Source organism: Hylaeus volcanicus, chromosome 2 (genome assembly GCF_026283585.1).
Source record: "Hylaeus volcanicus isolate JK05 chromosome 2, UHH_iyHylVolc1.0_haploid, whole genome shotgun sequence".
Taxonomy (NCBI): Eukaryota; Metazoa; Arthropoda; class Insecta; order Hymenoptera; family Colletidae; genus Hylaeus; species Hylaeus volcanicus.
The window spans coordinates 23,525,021-23,546,026 of record NC_071977.1 but is presented as its reverse complement, the minus strand read 5'-3'; the positions used below and the strand labels follow the sequence as shown (position 1 = coordinate 23,546,026).

General features: G+C 41.0%; 1 protein-coding gene across 2 annotated transcripts in view; it reads right to left on the bottom strand.

Moving 5' to 3' along the window:
• LOC128872394 (heparan sulfate 2-O-sulfotransferase pipe) overlaps positions 1-21,006 on the bottom strand; it is a 75,232-nt gene that overhangs the window by 26,756 nt on the left and 27,470 nt on the right. For both annotated transcript variants that reach the window (XM_054115032.1, XM_054115033.1), the window contains exon 4: positions 14,997-15,145. In XM_054115032.1, coding sequence (XP_053971007.1) covers positions 14,997-15,145 — 149 coding nt within the window. The remainder of the gene's footprint in view (positions 1-14,996; positions 15,146-21,006) is intronic.

Sequence of the window (21,006 nt, the reverse complement as noted above, 5' to 3'; positions counted from 1 at the left end):
CAGAGTTCTTCCCTCATAATTATCCTCAACCTTGTTTCGCGATGCATTCGTCGTCGGTTAACAGTTTCGAAAACAAATCCTTCGAAACGGATTCGTAGGTTCGTTTGCGTGTTCCACTCCGATTCTTCGGGCACATCGGACACGGGTCGTTCGGCCCATTAAATGAACGATGCCCACGGACACTTGCCGTAATATAATTAATTTCGTCGCAATCATTCCTTTCAGAAACGCTGAATACGTTGAATCATCTCATGCGTAATATCCGCGTAACAGTATTCGGAGTTCATGGACACCGTTTAATGGCGAAACGGACTAGCCACGTGGTGCTTTCAATATTTCAGCGCTGTACGAATCACGCTCTTCGGAAAGGACATTTTTTCTTGGTTGAAATAATGACTAAGGTGAAGTTTTTAAATTTCGTAATTGCGAAAACTACATATAAAACTCTTAACTCAAACACCAGAGAGACCCAAGCCAGAGGTCTAAATAACAACACGTACATTGATAATCTCCATTTTTACTTCGCAGAAGGAGCAAAGAACCAAGCCAACGGTTGCATTGCTCGCGTAACAGTCGCTTCCTTCTTCGTGGAGTTCCTCGCGGAGGTCAGCTGGCGAGTAGAGGACACCATAAATTGAGGGTGAGGCCTCGAAGCGACGCTCGGCTCGACGGAAGCGCGAAGATGAAAACGATACGCGGCGCGAGGCGGTTAACAGTCCCACTCGGTAGGAAAGGAAAGAGTATCGGAATTAATGGTCGATCGGCCTCGTTTCAGGATATGCACGCAGATGGCCAGCCGGGAAAAAGAATCCAAACGGGTCCGACGACCACTGGTCTCACCCGAGGCTTCGTTTCCTCTTCAGGACTGCCTGGCTTCGTGCCGAGGAAACGCTCCTCCGGATCCTTCTAGCCACGATCTGCCTCCTAGGGTATCACGAACCACGTTTTTCAACCCTTTGCTGACCGCCACGTACCGGCGGAGAACCGTGTTGCCTTAATGGTTTTGGCGCTGCGAACGAGCTGCCGGCGATCTGATTCCAATTGCTGACGTACACGCAGCTTCTACCTGGGATCCGTGCAAACCGTCCGACTGGTTAAAATCTTGTAATAGAAGCTTCCGTGGATTGGAGCGAGGTAGAAGAGGAGAAGAAACTTGTATCGCCAATAGTGTATCGTCGAGAAGAGTGGCTCTGAGGGATAGCAACGTGCTACAGGTGCAGGGAACAGTGGAAGAGAGTAATTTGAACTGAGAAATTCTTTTTCGATAAAGAAGCTGTTCTGTGAGCGTTTAGTCGTTTGCGGCGTGTTTGGCAGGCCATTGTGAGCGAAAGAAACTTGTACTAGTAAGAAAGTATCGTTAGGAGGCGAAGAATGCCTCTGAGGGATTCAGAGATTCAGAGGCATTGTTCGAATTGTTCTTGTTGTAGAATTACAGGTGCGTGGAAGATGTAAGATGAGAATACAGATGCACTTTTCTTGGATGAAGAAGGTGTCCCAGCGTTTAATCGTCCTCGGCATATTTAGAATAACCACCTATCGTCATTTGAACGTTGTCCTGTCTCAATGCGTATCCTCATCATTGTTCTACATAGCTACTGATGAGGATACGAACTGTCCATCGTGCTCAGTTTACCTCTATTCACCATTTGTAACGCCACTTTTCTAAACACACTAGGTTTGAAATTCCAAGGACTCTGTAAACGATCTGATTCCACACTTTTCTCTAATAAAGAACCTTTCTCTACTTGATGATCGTTAAATTCTCCTGTGCATATTTAGAATGAACATCTGTCCTCAACCCTTATTGAAATAAACCTTGTCCTGTCCCAATGCCAAATGTCATTATTCCACATAGCTGCTGGTGACGATATAAACTGTCCATCGTGCTCAGTCTACCTCTATTCACCATGACGTCTCATTTTTAAGCACTCCAGCTTTGAAATTCCAAGGACTCTGTCAGTGACCACGTTCCAATTGCTGACGTACATCTTAAGTCTTGTAACGAACGTTTAATACAGACGCAAACGTTCCATTAACCCCAGTAAATTCCGTGAAGTGTTCCGTCATTAGGCTGTCCCATCAATTATATCGAGCTGCTCTGCTAATGGACATCTTCCTCAATTAGGAATCGAACTCATTTCCATAATAATAGTCACGGCGCGTCTGCTCAACTTTGTGTACCATCAACTTCCGGGTCGTGCATCGGCATTACGACGGATACGATCTGCGTCTGCTCCACTTTAAACGTGACTATCAGATTTCTCCCCGGGGAGAATGAAAATCTCGCGAATGCAGCCTCCTGATGTAATCGTTATCCGAATCCGATACGGTCTCTCCTGACTCGCAGGAAATGCTCCATTTCTTGGAGACAATGGTGGTGCGAACAATGCCGAAACTTTCGAAAAATAAAGCATAAAAATTATAAGGTAATCGTATATAACAATACTGTATCATGAAGTATTGCAGTAGGTATGGACATACATATGGTATTGTTCGAAGCAAGAATTATTGATAACCTTAAGATGACTTTGGGGGTTAATTTATTGTATTATTGTTGTATTCGCTATCCTTAGAAGAGGGTATTATTATTGAAGAGGATTAAAACTTGGAATCTCTGGAATTAATATGGTGAATCATTCTTTCTCCTTGAGAAACATCTGATTAAATAGAGCAGTTCCTTTGGAAGCAAGGAAATAAAAAAGTAAACGAGCATTTACGCAAGTTATTTTAAATATTTAATTCATTCCAGCATTTGTATCAAAGGAAAATTGTGTAAGCGAAAGAGTATCGCATAATTTGCAATCTGATTTAACCAGGAACGAGACAGGTGAATGGTACCTTTATATCTACTCGTCCCGTACACGATAATATTCTGGAACTACCCGCAAGCGGATGTCGCATGTTCCAAGTCGATACTTAACGGAACAGTCTCTCTGATTTTCATCGTTTCAAGCTACCAAAAATAAACGAGTTTAGTAAGCTTTCAAGGGAACGCGTAGACTATGACACTTGTTCAAAATAAAAAGAACAGGTGTTTCATCGATCCATGATCAGCGGTCCGCCAGCGACATTTACGATAAAGATCAGTCGAGGCAGAGATTTTATTTCTAATTCATGGTAATCCAAGGGTCGGTGTATCGAGCGAGTTTTAAACGTGCACCAATTAAAAACCAGATACTCTGTTGCAATGCTTGTGCATCATTTCGCAGAAATAAATTCAGAAGGAAACCTCTATCTTCAAGACTCCGCAATTCAACAGACACGAAGCAATTATTTTAACTTATCTATTAATAAAAAGAACGAGTCTACGAAGAGCTTCCTAGGAAAAATCATGCCTGCAACGTCCCAAATTTTCACAGAAAATATACCTCTCCTCTAAATTTATGACTACTAAGTGAAACACATTAACTTGACATTTAAATTAACGTCACCTTCTAATTATTCCATGCTTCGATCGACTCCACGAGTCTGATCTACAAGGACGATGCGGCATCGCCAGGTGATTGTCAGAATTATTGGGTTTCGATCAGATTGCTTTCCACGTAACCTCTTCCTGGATCGGCGCGGTCCTTCAAGGATACTTCCTTGTTTCTTCAGCCCGGAGGAAAATCGCTCCGTTCTCCCTAATTAATCACTGCGTTTGCGTTCAATACGTTTCAGCTAACGGCGAGAGCGAACTGTAACGAGCATTGAGGCATCGGCGAACGTCCATGAACTCTCAGGCTCGGCAAAACAAATACCGGTAACAACCGCCCAACAAATGATTCTCTGATAATTGAAGAGAGATCGTGAGAAATGTGAAACCGTCGTGTGCGCCGCGGAATATGAACGCTGAGCGATAAAATTGATGGGTTACCCTGCTCCCTTGCGTCAGTGGTTTCAATCAGAGATGGTCAAGAAGAATAATTTAATATTTAAAAAAAACGTACCGAGAATAGCAAAGAAAACGTAACAATTTACAACGTTTATTCGATAGAACAACCATCTTCCTACTTGGGAACCTTTCGACCTACATTTTCATCCTCGGGTACTACATTTCGAATTCTAAAGTAATATAAAATGTGAAGGATTCGAATTAAAAAAGAAAATAGTACGTGCACGTGGATAATTATGCTTCAAAACGTTGATAACAACCGTCTTCATAAAATAAAAAGCATAACCGAAAAATAATCTCAAAGGGTATTTATATAATTTTCCTAAGTGTACGTAACCATAAAAATGTACAAAACACCCCGCGTAATGTAGCTGTTAGTATTACTGTAATTGCAAGTATTAATACCGCAGGTTACAAGCTGCTGAAGGGTTACGCTGGTTAGCATGTACGCTGATCGTCCATTACTACTTGGTTAATAGGTACTTCGTGCTCTAATTAAAAGGTAAGGGATTCCGGGTAAGAACTGCTTCGTTAATTTTCATTGTGATGTCGATGTCGATAATAAGCACGCATTGATACCTGGCGTCTTGGAAATTGAAAATGCAACAAAACTCGGGCAGCAACAGGTTAATTGAACGGTTACCTATCCAAGGAATGCAACGAATGTGTATCGAAGATCGCTTCGATTAAACCTGATGCTTTCTTTCCCTTCGTGCTTGGAAAATGTAGGAAATCGGAGCGGAATCGAACGGAAACGTTCAGGTTTATTAACCTGAACAACTTTTGCGATAATTGGGCTGAGAACAGGGCGAATACGTGTTCTTATATTGTAGATAAGTATCAATTTGATACTCCACACGGTGTAATTAAGAGAGTATCGTGGACTCGATGCAATCTTTTATAATTTAAATAATCCTCAGTCGTTTACGTTCTTGTATAATTAACTTCGTTTCGCAAAAAATTTGCGAGCACGCGCAGCGATGTGCGTCAGATTAAGTGCGTAGAAACACGCCGTTCGTTCGCGTGGCGATTCCTATGGAAAATCGTCAATTGGAAGCTTTCAATGAAGCACTCAAGTAAAGTTTTGTCAAATCCTCTGTTTACTATTTGATAAATATTAAATATCCACGGAACAACTAGCTTAACAAATGAATAATTCTGAACTAGCGCAAGGTTCCCTCGGTCTTGACCGCGAAAGGTGTCCAACCCAGAACTGGCACGTGACGGTGTTACGAACTGGATCGGGTCCGTTCGGACGATAACAGAGAATAGAAAGTACTTAGAATTGCAAAGCAATCGACCTGAGAGCCATTTCCGCGAGCGTGCGTCGTTTGTCAGATCGTGGACCCACTCGGAACGTTAGAACGTCATCCGTTGATCTTGATTCGTCGCGAGGGAGGCCACGGATACTTTCGGAATTGCAAACCCGATTGTCCGTTTCCATGGGACTGGTATTCGCGATCGTTCTGTGAAAACGGAACAATGCGATCCACGACGATTCTTAAGGTGCTTTGTGTCCACGGTGCCCTTGCACGACTTCGACCAGAACGTCATCCCAGTTTTTTTACTATCCAACGAATGTACAGGGTGTTGCGTCGCGACCAATGTTTGCGACAAGGTTGCTTTCGAAATGGGCATTTTTCTATCTATGAGTCTTTGTCAGGAAACTAAAATTGTTTAACGAAATTAATTTTCAAATATTTATCACATAGGGTCGATCTTAATTGAGCCTATCGCAGAATGTCTTTTCGATATTACAATGAAGAAGAAGTATAATTGCGAGACTTTCCAAAGTGCAGAATTTTATGACAGACTTCGTCATCGGGCAATTCCCGTTTTCTCCGTGGTTATGAATAATTATTAAACATTCTGAACGTAACAAAGCATTGTCGAGTAATAAGTTTCGTCGTAGGAAATGGAAAGTAGAAACCGGGATAATTACCGTGGCTGTCCTTTAATAATAATCCGTGAAACGAAGAAAGGATTTCTGTATCACTCATTCAGATATCTGTAATTAGTCAGTCTTGGAATAGCAGTACAATTTGTCACGCTTGGCTTAAGTACCGACCGTGAGAATAATGTTGAAAGTGGTTTTTATTAACAATAGAAACACGAATTATCTTCAATTTCGACCACCAGGAGATTCCAGGAGGCTCATTCTCCATTTCGATGGAAAGTGAAACCACAAGTCGAAAACTTTGAACTTGTATTATTTAAAATAACGAACCAACATTGGAGACTTTCTCTCATATCTAAGACTTGGGTAATAATTAAAGTAAAACAATTAAAAGGTAAGTATATCAACTATGATTTATGTTCAATTGAAAATTACAGTAATCCTGTAGAAATAAAATGGAATAACTCGTGTCTAAATTATTGGAATTTTTTGTTCTTACTCTGGAACTATATATAAAACAACATACTCGTACTTGTTTAGCTGTGTTGGAACTTCAGTTCTTGCTGTACAATTATATGACGGAAATGGGTTGGGTTCGAGATAGCGGAGATTCTATCTTTCATTCGACATCGAGCCGAATGTAAACTTTTTTCGATACGAAGATAGGAATCATCTATGAAAATATTACGACAATAAGTCCTGATACGGCCGTACCTGAGGTACTTACGATCGTTCCCTTGTGAAAGGGACACCCATAAAGTATCCCCGATCTTCAACTTGACTATGAGGAAGTCACGTCCTGCATTCCATGTAGACAAGCGAAGAATTATGTTGCCTTATAAATAATGGCGAACAGAAACGGAAACAGTGGTAACCTTCTTATAATCCTGGTATAATCACGCGTATTTATCACCAATATTCAACGACAATTAACGAACAAGTTCCATGACAACGATGAACAGCAAGGACATTGCTTTTGAAATGCTACAATTCCGTCACTGTATGACAATTGAACCATAAGTATATATGTTTCAAGCTTCTTTCACAAAATGCTACCGGAAAGGCCTTCAAGATTTTCTTTATTAATAACAAAATATACCTGTCGGAGTAATCCCGATGTGTTTTATTTAAAAAAATCCTGACGTCCCTCTTGGAGAACCCTCCGCAATAATACTAATATTTACGAATGTCTATTTAACGCGATTTGAGCTATAATTTCTCAAAGAGAGCGCAGGTAGTAACTCCATACACGTTTTACCATTGAAACCACGATGTAATAATTTAAATCCACTTTAGTGTTTTAGCAACCAATCGTTAGAAGCGGCGAAAGTGATCAGTATAAAAAGAAGAGCTTAATCGAGCCCTCGCGTGAGAGAGTTCGAAAAAGATTAATGAGATGCTTTCCACTTCTTCGCGAAGTTGCGTTCGCACCTCTCCTAGTTTGCGATAGCATCGCAAGGCCACAACTCTTAATACGTCCGCGCGGAATGCGCGCCGGGGCTTGTTCATGCCGCGGATCGAGATCGAGGATGAGCTATGGTATTCCGTTTCTCGATCACGAATACCACTGAACGCGGAAACGATACCCTGTTTGCGCCAACAATTACCGTCCCTCTGCTTTTCGTGACTTCGCTTCCACGATATGCGATTGTTACTGGTTTCATCCTGCGCTAGCCAAATAACTTTAATACTATTTTTTCTTCTTATTTCATTTCTATTATACATTTTTCACTTTACAAGTATTCGTTACATTTTTTTATTCGAGTCCACCGTTAATTATAACGATCATGGACCGTCGCTCTATTTTGCATCGCCCTTTCAACAATTATAGTAAAAACTGCTGTGTAATATAATTAATGCAACAGTGATTTCGATCGATCCTCTTTTCACCATGTCATTATTAGAATGCAAGAAGATCGATACCAGCAATCTTCCCTTCGAAAGTTACCTAGATTTCTTCGACTTCTGTTGCAACTAGAAAGTACGAAGATATGAAGACGTACTTCTCGAATCACGAATTCTTCTAGTAACCTCGTTTTCCTTGTATCAGTTACGTTTCCCTTCGTACGAGTGATAATTCGCGAGATACCTGTGTAAGCGTACATACCAAGCCACTCGAGTGTCGAATATTTTGAAAACTGATAAACAAGAAATTTGATGAACAAAAATTCCTAAATAGTTGGTGCGTATCAATCTATTTTCTCCCATCGTTTACGGGTTGAATTCGAGATAAATTCCAGAGAAAAGAAAAGTGTATCGTTTCGATGGTTTTCTGAGATCCTCGCAGTATTGCATAACCGGTGTGCTCTTTTCTTAAATCTGGAAATCAATTAATTAGCACCACTCGGCTTCAATTATCGCAGAAATTTAATCAACGCGATCGCGAGCAATTAAAAGAGGCATCTGCTCTGCCTTCCGCCTGTAATTTTAATTACGGCTGAAAGTAATTCGCGTTGCTTCTCAAGGCTGTGAATAATTTGCCGCAGGAAATAATTTCGATACTATCATAATTAGTCACGTCACAATGTCATTTCGACGTTTGTACGCATATCCGAATGTGTTTCTCAGTTTGCAATTTATTTTCGTTCGCCCGAGATCGTCTGAGTTTATAAAGGGGTGGCAATGGTGGCACTTCTAGAATATAAATCATAAAGTTGTTCTTTCATCCATTAAAAACGCGATCAGGGTGATACCCCTTTCCTTCGTCCAGTGGAAAGTAAACAGAACTAGCCTGAAAGATGACTGAAATGGAAAGACGGTAATTACAGTTCAGAAGTTAATCGACGAACGATTAACTCGCTCTAAGATAACACCACTTGCACCAAGAAGAGGCAAGTTCCAACGAGCTTCCTTTCACCCCCTGACCAGTCGATGGTACTACTTAACTGGCTTGTGAGAAACGACACACGATCGAACGTTCATTTCCATTGAACGATCCACTCATTCGCCAAGAACGATTAATCCATTTCTCCTTGGAGAAATAATTTCTTGTGATTTATTTTTCCTTGCCCCTTTCTTCTATCCAAACACGTTCCCTTTCACCTCTACTCGTCGACTGCCTGTGGGTTGGATCGATTCCACTTCTATTTTTCATAGAGCTTTCGTGATTTTCTTATTTCCTTTCCTCTCTACATCGATAAGAACAGGACGTTAATCAACAAAAATACTCTTATGGTATAATGAATTTCTTAATAATACTCTAGCGTTGGAAACATTATTGCGATTCGGCTAATCTTCCAAGCATGCTTCTCGGCGAGTTCTTCTATAGTGGGATTGGAAAACGGAAGTGGCTGGAATTTTATTAGGTATAATCTATTTCTTTGATACCAGCCTGGAGCGTCTTGTCGTGTGAATGCTCCAGAGTCACACCATTACAGAGGAACATTAATAACCTCGGTGACTTTTAATCCGGATGTGGGATTATTTCGAACTCTTTCATGCCAGGTTTACCGTATTTTCACCGTTCTGGATCCTGTCAGCGACGTAACGAGAGTTCCTCCGCCTTGCAATCAGATGCCTTGATTTACATGACGATTAGTCGCATGGAACTAACTCGAGACTGACCACACACGTTGCACACGGGATATGTTTTCTTAATCATCGCACCTATTAAGAAAGTCCATAGGCAGACGAATGTTGCTAATGAAGTTCCGTCCATCTTCCACAGAACGCAACTGTATTCAGTCCTGAACATTACCAACGACAGCACAACATCATCCTCGTACATTCCTCATCCTGTCATCGAACTGTGTATCTTCCTGCTTGCTTACTTCTTTCATTATCTCGGTAACGACGAACATGAACGTGCGCAATTTATTTCGTTTCGACTAAAAAAGAATAGTTGACGATCTCGTCTAAACTGATATTTATCACTTTTAGATTAGCATAGACCCTATAGTTTGTAAGACCCTCGAGCAAGTGGCCAGTCATACATTTTTTGTTAAGAATAGACACAATACAAAATTGTTGTCGAACGAATCCAGATACAGTGGGTGTAGAAAGTATTCGTACACCGATCAATTTCCAAAAAAACTGTGTAAAATTGTAATTTATTAACTTATTTTTTATAAACAATGACATTCTACATGTTCTAGGAAATCTCTAGGATAGATAGATTACAAAAAAAATAGCTATTTATGTAAGTTGCGAAATTAACAAGAAAAAAACAATTAATCGATAGAAATATTGAAGCAATAAGTATTCGGACAATTGTTTAAAAGTACTTTCCTGGAAATTTGATATTTTCTAATTCGCACGGACCAATAAACTAATGTGTCTACGTTACAAACTCTGCTGTAAATGGTTCATCATAAGAATCGTACAAATATTTTTACCCACTTTTCGCACTTTTTTGTTAATTTCACAAATTATATTAACTAGTAACTGTTGTTTGGACTATATCTATCTTAGAGACTTCCGAGAATATGTAAAATATTGATTATGAAAAAGGAAGTTAAGAAGCTACAATTTCACAGAAAAGTTTTTTGGGAAATTGATCGGTGTACGAATACATTCTACACCCACTGTAGGTTATTCTGCTAGGTGATTCATGCTTGAAGTTATGGTCGCGCTTTCTTCGAGCGCCACATGCTCGTGCTATCTGTTTCACCGTTGCACGCGATTCTTTATTTATTATAACAACGATAACGCATCTAACTGCGTTACTCGTTGCTCGCGATCGCGATTGGTCGCATTCAGGGAAAATTTCATGCAAAGTTATGCAATCGTCGGGTGTTGGTTCTCACGGTGGAGGAAACGCTTTCCAAACTGGTCTGACGGCATTGGTATTCATCTCTGGGACGTCGGAGCAACCGGAAATCGCGTTACGCGGCACGTGAGTTCGCATTCATGGAAACCGTCATGAAGCCTCCGTGATATTCGGTGCCAGGGATGAAAGAGATTCGGACTTTCCTTTCGTCCTAATTCGAGGGGACTACTTTGAAACGATGTCTTCTTTGGGAATTCATTTTAAGGAGATGAATGCGACTCCTGGTTTGCTCGCCGTACCAGTGTTCAAGTGTCCCTCGAAGAGCAAGGAAACTTTTTTCCGTTGGGCGTGTGCGTGTTAAAAATCAACCACCACGAGGATTCTCAAAGGACCGTTTGTAAGAATTTTAATAAAAAATGAAGATGTGGAGATTTTCGTGGTTCACTTTGAAATTACAAGTTTTTTTAACTCATTCAATGCCAACTATAAGTTTACATTAATTCCAATTAATCAAGAAATAAGTTTAACTTTCGGTTATGAATTACGAGAGAAGGAGAACGCATATTTGAAATAATGGTATGTATTATTTTTCAAAAGTCACAAATTTAATATAAAATACCCACTATCCATAAATAAAAATATTATTTTCTCAGTCTTCAAGATACATATAAACATGGCCCAGAAGGGAAAGACTGAGATTACATCCGTTCCCTCGGAATTAATTCCCAAAGACGACCTTACTTTGAAACAATCGCCAGTCTCGGTTTCACAATTAGGCGCGTGCGTCGCGATTCCATCGGCGGTATTCCATATTTCAAATTGTCCTTAATGAGAGTGCCATGCATTCTGCTCATGGTAAATAGGAATGCTTCCATCATTGACAATAAGTGGAACGCTGGAAACAAGGTCAAGAGATACGAACTCTCTGAGCGGAGCGAGACATCCATTCTCTCGAGGCAAGGCCCGTGTGCTCTGCGATAAAAAGATCTCACGCAGCGTCGTTGGAAAATCATGGCAGAGCACTAGCGTTATCACACATAGTCCACTAACATTCCAGTGAGGATGGAGCTATTCTTCGAAGCACCCAAAATCATAATTAGGAATTGCAATTCAACGAAGGCCTCCTCAGGAGTTTGATGAGGAATATTTATTAACAATCCCGAAGGTTGCTTCAATGTTAAATTCTTTTAAATAACTTGAAATTCAATGGTACGTTCTTGACGCCGTTAAATTCCAGTATAAGCGAGAACACATTCTTTTTACGTTTATGCTTCTAATTACGCTCTACTCGCGCGAGAAGAGAAAGCAATTAAACATCAGGAAGAAGTTCATAGCGACTAACTGTTGTAATTTGCGGCTCAGAAAAACTTTAATACCTTCTTATTTGTTTCGCGTAACCTTTTATAAATATTTAAATATTTCTCATTAGCTTCTTATGCTGCTCGTAAACTCTTCCCTTATGTTTCCTCTCGTTTACTATATTCCACGGGCGATCGTTAGGAACGCTAATAATCGCACGTTAATTAATCAAAGCAACGAATACATCGTGCATTATCGAAACGTATTTTGTCGTGGTCAGCAATCTGCATTCTTGGAACCTGATTCTACTAACGAACGCTCGAGAAATGGAGAATTGGTCGCGTCCTGTCTTCTTTGAGCAATTATCGCAGCCTTTGGACGTACACGGTAGCTACCGATGCCTCGTTTGTTTACGGCAACACATATTTCACCGAGAAAACGATTAACGACGTCGCGTAATTATTACTCGTAACCAACACGGATTAAGAGCAGCCTGGAAATCGCGGATGTAAGACGGCGTGGCGGTTGCAAATTGGACGATTAATTCAAATAGTTCCAGGTCCGTCGCGAGGAACACTCGAGGCAGGATAAATGAACCATGTTCCGCATTGAGAACAAGTATCCAGGCGGTGGAAAATAATTTCCATCGATTAATTTCTTACTTCGTGTCTTAATTTAACTTCGAGATCGCCCAACCTGATTCTAGAAGACGAGCAAACCATTTATAGATCAGATGCAAAACAGGTGTACAGTTATGGGGATGCTTGAAATCTCAACAAAGTAGCAGATCTCGAATATTTTCAGCAACAATGTTAACACTTTGAGGGAGTCAACAAAGTGACAAATTAGAAGCGTTTACAAATTATGAATAATCCTGTTGCAACAACCAACAACAAACCATTAACCTTCCAGTTTCTAATCATTCTTTGAGACTCTGCTGTAGCAACATCGTTATCGTACATGTACGGAGCTTCGAGTGCCATGTACAACACTTCCTTAATGAAAACAAGAAAAACGATTCTGGCACATCATCCTGCCCTACACTTTCGATTTCCAATATCCCCGTCGAATCACTTTCGTATGCATACTCGGAATATTTCTAATTATACAAATTGCATCGCCACTGTTATCGTAACGCAAGATCGTTGGGACTGTCGGGAGCCTGTCAGAAAAAGCGCTCCTCGCGGTGAATATTCAATTATTAATATTCATAACCCCGAAGCTATTTCGTCGTCCCTGTTTCGTTCCTTTTCCCATTTTTATGCCAACCCTCGTTAAATATGAAGGTGCCATTCATCTTCGCGTACTGGGTAAAATTTCTAACGGAACGTCTGCACAGAAAAGAATTCCTTCTTCCAAAGGATCTGAAATGAAACTGTTCCATTGTGTTTAAAATTTAAATAAAAGCTTTGTATTCTTTTTGTAGAGTTTGAATAAAATTCTATTCGTCGCACTATCTAAGATACAAAAATCCAAAGAGTTAATAAGGAACTACATATTAGTAATAATACAGCCTTATAGCGAGAAGAGGACACCGTTTGATTAATAGTGGAAACGAGGAAAATGAAAACAGCGGTTGGTTCGAGGGAAAACGTTAGACGTAGGTTAACTAATTAGCGCATTAGAGATAAACGAGGGCCCGGATACCGTTACGTATCTCGCGAATGCGAAATGCTACCCGCAGGAATGATAATAATCTAACGATACACATATACACGCACGGGCTCAGACGCCAAGTGCACGCTTCTCTCGACGACGAACGTGTACTCGGTACGTTCCCTCTCACACCTTGACCTTCTTCAACCCGGGAAGTCGGGATCCTCCTCGGAGAACAGAGAATATGGTTGTGTGCGATGGCCAGTGTTACACTCGCCTCAGTGTCAGTTCATTGTCTCCCGATTCCACGGGGCCAATTTAGAAATTTCCTTTCGCACACTGATCTGTCCTGTTCTCCTTTTAATTGTGCCAAAGCTCAGGCTGGGATCAAACGTTGACAGTGATTGACCCCAAGAAATTTTCAGGAATACCGAGGTGGAGAAGCTTGAAATCGTTAGAGGGTGCTTAGACGAGTATTCTATATCCATTTAATGATAGGAGCAAACTTCGATTAGAGATTAACAGACTACTAGGAGGTGGAGTGTCAACATATCATTATTTAAATGTATAACACGTTTCAAAGTATAACACGTTCCACGGGGCCAATTTAGAAATTTCCTTTCGCACACTGAACTGTCCTGTTCTCCTTTTAATTCTATTCTATATCCATTTAATGATAGAAGCATACCTCGATTAGAGATTAACAGACTACTAGGAGGTGGAGTGTCAACATAAAATTGTTTAAATGTATATCACGTTTCAATGAGCAACAACGCCATGATACTATCTTTCGTTTCTGTTATTTCATTTTTCAAATCGTGTACAGTCCTGCTGCTGGATCCATTTCCATAGATCCTCAGAGGGATCACTCCTCGGAGTTCGCCACGGCCCGAGAAACTTAAGAAGCAGCCTCGTAAGTGAGATCCGTCGCAGAGGTTTCGACATAAATGTTTTTTGCAAACAGCAAATCCAATCCAAGCGTTCAGGCGAAGCATCGATTTCGCGAGGGGCAGATATAATAAACATCTCGATACGTATCGCATTTCAAACGTTAGCCTATGTTCTACTTCTGACCTCGATGGCTCCATTCGACGAGTGCCTGCAGCCATAAAACTGCAGGGTTTCGAGAAATTCCAACGCGTCCCATTTGTCACAGACGAAGATATATATATTAACTCGTTCGAAAGTCGACATTCCACGAGCAATTCGTGACTCTTGCACGCATTGAGATTCCGTTCGTCCAGTGTTTTACTCCCAGATGCACAAACAATCGCAATGCAGCTGCTTTTTACTGGAGAGACAGTCTATCGGGACGACTTTCTAATTGAACTTGGACGCTTCAAGTTTTCTTTGTATAACATCTCCATTGGATATAGGTCATCCGTCTGACAAGGACTGGATTTCTTTCAATGATTCTGTGAACGTCACCCGAGGGACGGTATTTTTACGAGACAGACTTGCGTCTGATAAATTGACTAAACCGAATGAATTCTTCTTCGGAAACAACCCTTTCGCGCTTTCGCCAGCCTAGATAGTTACAATTGCCTACTCTGACTTGTTGGTCGCCATTGGAAGGATTTAATGGCGACGAGTTTTCAGTAAGGTGGAACAGTGAAACTCACCGTATGAGAGTTGATTTTCCGGCAGCATCTCGTCCTCCCCTGGCTGGAGGCGAACCTCCATCTTCCGCAGGCGCGAGTGCAGTTCCCTCGTGTGCAAGAAGAGAAAGAGGGTGCTGGAGATCGCTATCAGCGCGATCAGCTCGATGGTCCTGCAAAAGAAAAGAAACGGAATCAAGCATCTGTCCTGAGTTAGGTCTGTGTTAAACCTGATAGGATAGAATGAAAGATGAAAAGTATAGATAATGAGTTTTTGTTTTAGATCTTGGCAAGGTCCGGTTTTGAGTTAGCTCTGGATCCCTTGCAAAATATAACAGTTAAGGGGGTACACGCGGTTGCCACAGCAAAAATTCAACAATTTTTCATAAATATCTAGCATTTGATGTTTAAATATCTAGAATTTGTCAGAATGTCATAAATATCCGTCGCGTTTGCATGTAATTATCCTAAAGTACAGAGTCAATGAACTGATGAACATCAGCGACCATTAGAATCCTTTTCTCGAACTGGATTGTCACGAGTGGACTGCGATGTGGGTTTTCAGCGTCGAAGGAAACAGGGCATGGCAGAGTCATCTGTCTCGCAATTGATCATTCTGTTCACGGAGATGCTCTACGTGCGACCTGGTTTCCAAGGCAGGAAGCGATCTCACGTCGACCGTGAAAGAACCACCGTCGTCGTCGAGGAGATGCAAAACTGCGCAAGGATGCACCGGTGACTGCGCTCCGAGGCGTTTCTCTCTTTAGGTGCACGCCGCGCGGTTTATGGCTTTATGGAACGGCTAATTAAGATGTGTCTTACTTTATGGTCCAAGGAGGGAATGTAAAAAGTAAAAGATCCTTGCGGTTCTCACGCACACGTGCGGCCATTACGAGTGTCGCTCAAACAGGATCGTCAAACGATCACTCAGCTGATTAATTGCGGTGATAGTGGTGAGGGATAATTATATGTGATAGTTCTATTTCAAGCTGTATTCATAAATGAAACAATACTCGGTTCGTACTTCGTGTCTTTCCATATTTAACGAGTGCAATTCTATCTTTATATCAATAACGACAGTATCTTTCGTATTCGATCCCAAAGGATCTTCGCCAGGAGATCCTGATAATTAGGCTGCGGATTTTAAGTATTTGTAACATGCCAAACGTAACCAAGAGGTACGTGCGTTCTGCAAAATGAAATAACAATTACATTAAATTAATTGTACAATATATCTTTTTGTGCGTTTTTCATATTACTGTATAAATGCATAAAATCTACCGATAATACTTCAATTTATCGTACAACATAACGATCCTAATAAACATTAAAAGCCTCAACTGTCCAGAGACGATACAATTCTTCCTGGCTACCAACAACCTTTGCGACCAAGTGCAACCCTTCACCCGCGCAAGAAGAACCCTCGGTTACATGTGTAATAGGTTCATTACTCTGTTGCAAGTTTGTACCATAATCTAAGATCTCCAGATCCTCGTCTACTTCCTTATTCTCCGCGTAGCATAGGTGGTCTTTATCTCCCGCATTTTTTCAAACCCTCGAACGTTGACATGCGCCACAGCGTTGTCGTATAATATGATTGTGGCGCGGCATAGTCGTCGTCCGCGACATTGTAACTGTACAAACCGGAAATTCCAGTAAACGTTTCTCGCGTGGCGAAACCAGGTCTCGATTAAGAGGGTCCTTCTCGTTTCGAACAATGCAGAATTCCCGTAGCGTCACGCTATACGCCTCGAGCAATTATGGAATGTCAGGTTCGTCTGTCGGTATCCTTTTCCAATTTGTTGGAGCCTCTGCTCGAACACTTCCGCATTGAAAGTCTATCACGCTGCGTCGTTGAAAAGTGAACAGACGTACAGAGAGTATTGCACTCGTAACGTATGACGCAACGAATGAAAATTTAATACTAATTTAATATCGGGACATTTAATTTGAACATAAATAGTGGAGAATGTTATGTCGCCGTTGGATTGGTTTCTGAGCCTCGTGCTGGTGTTGGTTCATTTAGAAACCTTTTTTCCGTGAAATAAACAGCGATGGAATAGATTGAACTTGATCTTTTCTGGAAATTCAATCATAGGACGGTGAAATTAATTTCACGAAGTTTGGGAATTGTTGTCATTTAGGTATTGCTGAGTCTTACTTCATCAAGAGATTATGATTATGGCATTGACCGTCTTCTGGTTGGCTATTAAGCTGCCCCCAAACTCGTCTCAAACTCCATTACAGGCAATAAAAACCCCATGGAACAACGACATTAAAGGTAATTACACGCGAGGGCTCAACGATCGGCTTTCTATTATAATATCTCGGCAGAAGAATTGTAGCTAGTTTCTACAATATCGATAACACCGATTTAACGCTTGATTTAACCGAAAATCACTATATGTAACGTGGGACGCAAATAGAATACAAAAATATGTAGAAGAAGGATGTAACAATTTAGAACAAAATTATAGAACGGCGGAATTATAAATAAAACGTCTTAACATCTCTGAAAATCGAAATTAGGAAGCAGTATTACACGCAACGGTGGTTATTCAAATTCAGGACCAATCAGGGTCACAAGAGGCTTTGATTACCAGTGTTCCCGCGAACAGTTGACAATATAACAGCGTGGGAGAGCGTGATTGGCAATTTTCATGCAATCATACCTGCGGCTGCAGCTAATTGCTGAAACTGTTAGACACTTATGCAACGCGTTACGATTCCAACGGTGAGCTTCGAGGTTCTAAACTGTCGTGTCTCGTAGACCGTGAAAACCACTTATCGAGGTTCACCCTAAAATCGAAAAAGCCATCGTGTTAGATTTTTTTCAACGATAGCACGCTCCGGGGAGCACGATTAATACGTTGAAGAAACTCTACACTTCGAGCAACGGAGATCGCTTATCGAGGCGAGGAACAATGTTAATTGGTCAGTCGCATATTTAAGCAAAATGCTCCTCGTTTAGAGGTATTTAATATCGAATTAATCGTTGTATAATTATTAGAGCATTCCCGTAATTATTACTCATTAATGCCCGTCAATTACCAAGTAGCTGGTTATTAATTTGAAAATTATTTCATTACTACGATTAGTAACAAATGGGGCTCAATGGTTTCCTTGAAAATAATAAAACATGGGGGCGATTTTATTATAGTGTTGCACGAAGGAACGAAGGATCTTTGCGTAAAATGAATATTGGATAATTTTCTGTGAACGTTAGGACCTGGAACAATTTCTTCAATTCACAAAAAGAACAAAAATAATGAAAAGAGACGTCCTACGTTGGTGTCTGAATAAAATGGTTGGAACACCTACAGAAGACTCAATTTTCTTCCGAATTGAACAATAGCGTCTCCTGCTTCCAGACTACAGATACAATGACACAGAATGACACGCTATTCTCTTTTTAGACACGGAATTTAGAGCTTCTCCATCCAAAAGGTCATCGACCTTTGCTGCACAATATCAAACTACGAATGTGTTAATCAACCATCGTCGAGAAGAAGTTGAACGAGCGTGAAACAAAGAAGAGCTGAAGAGGTCGCGTTAATCGGAGCCATGATCCGTTGCCGGCTTCGAGTATCAGACGATCTGACCCTGTGGTCCCTTTAGCGGGTAACACGTGTGCGGGTTCCGGAGCCGTCGAGGCTGTATCTAATGCTCGTGAAATTCGAACGCTATGGAATAATGCGGGTCCGCTATGTGGAGTAATCGCGTTTCCATATACGAGGTCCTCATTATGCGCGTCGATAACCTATCCGTGGTGCACCTATGGCTGGTACCACGCTGTCCATTTCCAGGGGCCTTCCAAAGGTCGGCAGAGGCTTCAGCCATGTATCTTTCAGGGACTCCTGGTATATTAAACAGCTGGAAATGTTATTGCTGAAGCTTCCTGGTATTGGATCCAAACGCATCAAATTTGCTGATTCGAAATGGTCGAAACTTGGATTTCTTGCATGTCTCACAGAGGGAACGCCTAACACCTCGCTATTACATTCAAAGAATCTAAATAAAAATTATTTTTCTACTATTCAATATACGCCTAATAAACGTTCAGTAACTTCCACTAAGTCAATAGTTCGAAAAAAATGTATTCGAAAAAAATTTTCTCGAGTACAGCTATGACTTTTACGCGTCAAATGTGGTTTCCTCCCTTAAACAACTGGTAACGCTGTCACTGAATAATCCTATCGCCATGATACCGACACTGAATCGGTCTACCTAATCGTAAACCGACCTAGGCTCAACGAATTCAGCAACGCAGAACCACGTTCCGCCAAGCGTGTTCGTGCCCTGTTATAATGTAAAAAAATGCAGGAGATACAGCGATAGGCAATCGATTAAGGTGCTTGGGAGTTTGACAATGAAGCCTATCCCGTTTCTCGAGAAACCGCTCGAATGTTCAGCCACGCGCGCTTCGACAATCACGCTTGGGAGAAACGAGCGTGTGGCCAGATAAAGGAAAACGAGAAACGAACGGTATCGGTCACTAGACGCAGTGTCAACGACATACAGACCGTAAGGTCCAGGGAACAGTGTACACAACGTACAGTTGGTTTAAACGACGTGTCCAAACCAACTACACGCAACATTTCCGATCGGTAGAACGGGATCGGTGACGCGTCTACCAATTGGGAGTCGAAAGGCGCGAAGCGTGGAATCGTGGTGCTCGTTATATAAAAATGCATAGACAAATGGACTGTGGGGTGCTCGAATGGATCCTGCGTCACCTAGCTAAAACTGTAGGTGGTAGCAATTATAGCGTGTGTCTCTAGAGGACGTGGGTTGGCTAATTGCAGCTGCCAAATGAAGAAAATGGTTGCTATATATTTTTAACGAATGTACAATTTTAATGCGAGGATTGGAAAAGGCGATTTCTATCTATATAGAAGGTACATTCAATTTAACACTAAACCTACCACGATCGGTCAAATAACCGTTTTCAAACTTTTGTATACAGTTCTTATATGCAATATATGAATTATATGCAATTGTTGCATGCATTATCCAATTCAATTTCATGTAAAATATTTTTGCGTTATTTGAAAAAAGTGTCTTTAACCCTTAGAAGCCTTATTTTCCAAATTAAATATTTACAAAGATATCAATGCATTTATAATTGGAACAATTTTGACAGCTGACGTTTATTTTTTTAACTTTTGTTCAAAAGAACATTATGCAGCGGTAACATAAATACAGCCAGATATTAAAAACAAACCAATTACAAGTGTACAATTCGATTTCAAATCAATCATTCGTTTCACTATGGTAGAAATAGTTACACATGAACGTCTGAAGGTTTAGTGTTAAAAAAGTGTGGACTGCTAAAAGATCAAGTGAGATCGAGAATATCTATTATTACGGATATAAGTTCTTCTTCTTGATTCAGTGATTCTCCCAAATACAAGGAAAAATATCTACGTTTCCCTCATAGTTATGTCCCATTGTTTCCCATTTCACGATCGAGTCCAGGTTTAGGTGCAAGGACCGCGGAAGCACAGACGGCATTTTCAGCGAAGAGAAAGACTCGCATCGCGTGATTTTAATGGGATCGCTACGAAAGTGCAAGAACGGCTGTCGGTTTCAGCACGCAACCAGCTTTAACGCAAGCACGATACGTAACTTCCAACGCCCGTCGTAAAATGCAACAGCAATTATGCACGTTTAAGTCCCCCGGCTCGACGATTCGGCGACTAAACACCGTTGCGTTGAATTCCGACGCTATTTCGCTACACGCTCTCGTTAACCCCCGGGAGCACTAGCTTTCCACTGCGACGTTCGTTCGAAACCTTGGTACACAGCATAATCCATTATTTATAAACGAATTTCAATTTTGAGGCAAAGGAATCCTTGTAGAATTTATTTCATTATTTTTTTAGTCCAAAGAGGGAGAGCACCCTTTGGTGCAAAAGATAAAGATGAAGAGGACAAGAGATATAAGAAAATATTACTAAAAAAATTATAGAAGAAAGATTAATACACATGAGGACCGTATTTTAGCCTCTTTAGTACAACCACCTTTGGTGCA